The following is a 2,074-nucleotide window of genomic DNA, read 5'->3' as shown; positions in this document are numbered from 1 at the left end:
GCTCCTCACCCCCAAACAGGGCAGGGATCCCAAAATCAGGGAGCTGCCAGGGGTGCCTGTGTCAGCTCAGCACCACGGGATCGGGGGAAGGAGCTGGGGAGCTCCAGTCCCAGCTCAGCTCTGGGAACAGACACCAGCACCAACCTGAGTGCCCAGAGCAGAGAGGGAAATGTGGGGACCCCGTTCCGTGGGGACCCTGTTCCGTGGGGACCCCGTTCCATGGCCCCACAGACCCCTCCTCTCTGAGGAAAAGGCTGGGAAATGGCAACCCCTTCCCATGGCAGGCAGAGCTGGGAAGGAGTGTGAGGCACACCCGGCTGGCACCCGGCTGGGAAGGGTCTCCTCAGCATTCCAGTCTTACTTCCAGAAATAAAAGGGTTGTGCAACTATTGCTTCATGCCCAGTAGCAGCTGCTTAACCAATTCTGCCTCTGATCTCCCACATTTCCCCAGCTGATCTCCGGGGATTCTGCTGAGGAGCTCTGTCAGCAGCCACTTGCTGCAAAGGAGGGAATATTCCACTGACAGTTGCCCAGGGGCTGGATGCTGTGATGGGAAAAGAGCCCCCAGGTCCCAGGCACTTCCAAACCCATGGAATAAACATAAGGACATGGAGGAAGGTGGGTTTGGTGTTTTTCTTCCTCAAGTGATAATTCCTTTGCCTATTTCTTTTTCTTTCTCCCAGGATGTTTCCAATCATCTGCCCTTATATAAAGCCTGGAAAGCAACTGGCTTCTGTTCCCAGGGGAGACCCGGAGGGAAAATTACAGGAAGAGCCAAAAAGCAGCTCCTCTCTCGCTCTGCTCTGCACACGTTGGGGCAGATCTTCAAATAAGTGCTCCCAGCACTCCATGAATCAGTCCTGGAGGTGGCTGGAACACCCAGAGTGAGCACAGCCCTGGCACGATGGGAACAGGATCCCGGGAGACACTGTGGGCACCTCCAAACTGGGACATGAGGGTGTGGTTCCAAAGGCTGGGTGCTGGGACACGGTCCAGGAGCCTCTTAAATACATCCTTTTTGGTTGAAAGGACTCTTTTAGAGCAGTTATTACCCAGGCTCTGCCTCTCCTCCTCAGGAAAGGGACAGTTCCCAAGGATTTGGGACTTGCTGCCAACCAGCAGGAACAGAGGACAGTGGGACAACCCTGGATTCTGCTCACTGACACATCAGCAGCTCCCCCAGTTGTCACCAGACTAAAATGGGAGCAAAACCTCTGTTGCCCCTTCCACAAACACCCTTCACAAGCAGCAGGTTGAAAATGATGGGTTCTGCTCCTCCCTGTCCGAGGGGAGCACAGACATTCCCTGGAACACCCAGGACACACCTCCCTTGGGAAGCTGCTGCCAGGAGCTGTGACACCCCCAGGAACATCCCCCCTGGGCTGTGCTCTGTGCTACCTGCACAGAGACCTGGGATCCTAATTCCCTTTGGCTCCCAAACCCTTGCACAGCCCCCAGCAGCTCTGGGGCTCAGGCCCAGCTCCAGCTGCTGTTTGCTCCCAGGAGCTCAGTGAATCACTGAGAACGTCGTGGGCAGATCCCAACTAACAGAGTCTTTGTCTGACAGTTGTGTCTGACGAGACTAATTGCTGACACCTTTCCCTGCCCTCCTTGGAAAGCAAGGCACGGTGCCAGGAGGTTCACCCTGAGCATCCTCAGGGCTGGGAGGGATTTTGGGAGCAGAAGGGAACGGCAACCCAACTTGGGGCACAGCAGGGGAGGGAAAACCACGATAACTGGGAGATTGAGCTGCAGGGGCTGGGAGCAAACACTGTCCCTCATCCCAGGGATGGAGGGATGGCAGAGGTGATGGTGACAAAGCAGGCCATCAGTCAGGTGGCACAACCACGCCCAGGCACCGAGACCCCGGTGCCAGCCACGTCCTGCCGTGGAACCAGGGCACCACAAGCCCCCAGCTCCCGGGCGTGCAGGGGAGCTGGACCTGCCTGGGGAAGCGGCTCTGTACCTGCCCGGGCCGTCCTGCTGGCAGTGCTGCCCTTGCTGCTCCCCACGCTGTCCCCCCGGGTGAGGATGGAGATGCCACTGAAGCTGCTGGCCTTGGTGACGGGCGGG

General features: G+C 57.9%; 1 protein-coding gene across 1 annotated transcript in view; it reads right to left on the bottom strand.

Annotated features, from left to right (window-relative positions):
- R3HDM2 (R3H domain containing 2) overlaps nt 1-2,074 on the bottom strand; it is a 17,126-nt gene that overhangs the window by 6,455 nt on the left and 8,597 nt on the right. Inside the window, exon 12 of the mRNA XM_029958948.1 lies at nt 420-498. Coding sequence (XP_029814808.1) covers nt 420-498 — 79 coding nt within the window. The remainder of the gene's footprint in view (nt 1-419; nt 499-2,074) is intronic.

Source organism: Manacus vitellinus, unplaced genomic scaffold, assembly GCF_001715985.3.
Source record: "Manacus vitellinus isolate BGI_N305 unplaced genomic scaffold, ASM171598v3 scaffold_181_pilon, whole genome shotgun sequence".
Classification (NCBI taxonomy): domain Eukaryota; kingdom Metazoa; phylum Chordata; class Aves; order Passeriformes; family Pipridae; genus Manacus; species Manacus vitellinus.
The sequence above is the reverse complement of the archived record's forward strand: the minus strand, read 5'-3'. Positions and strand labels throughout refer to the sequence as shown.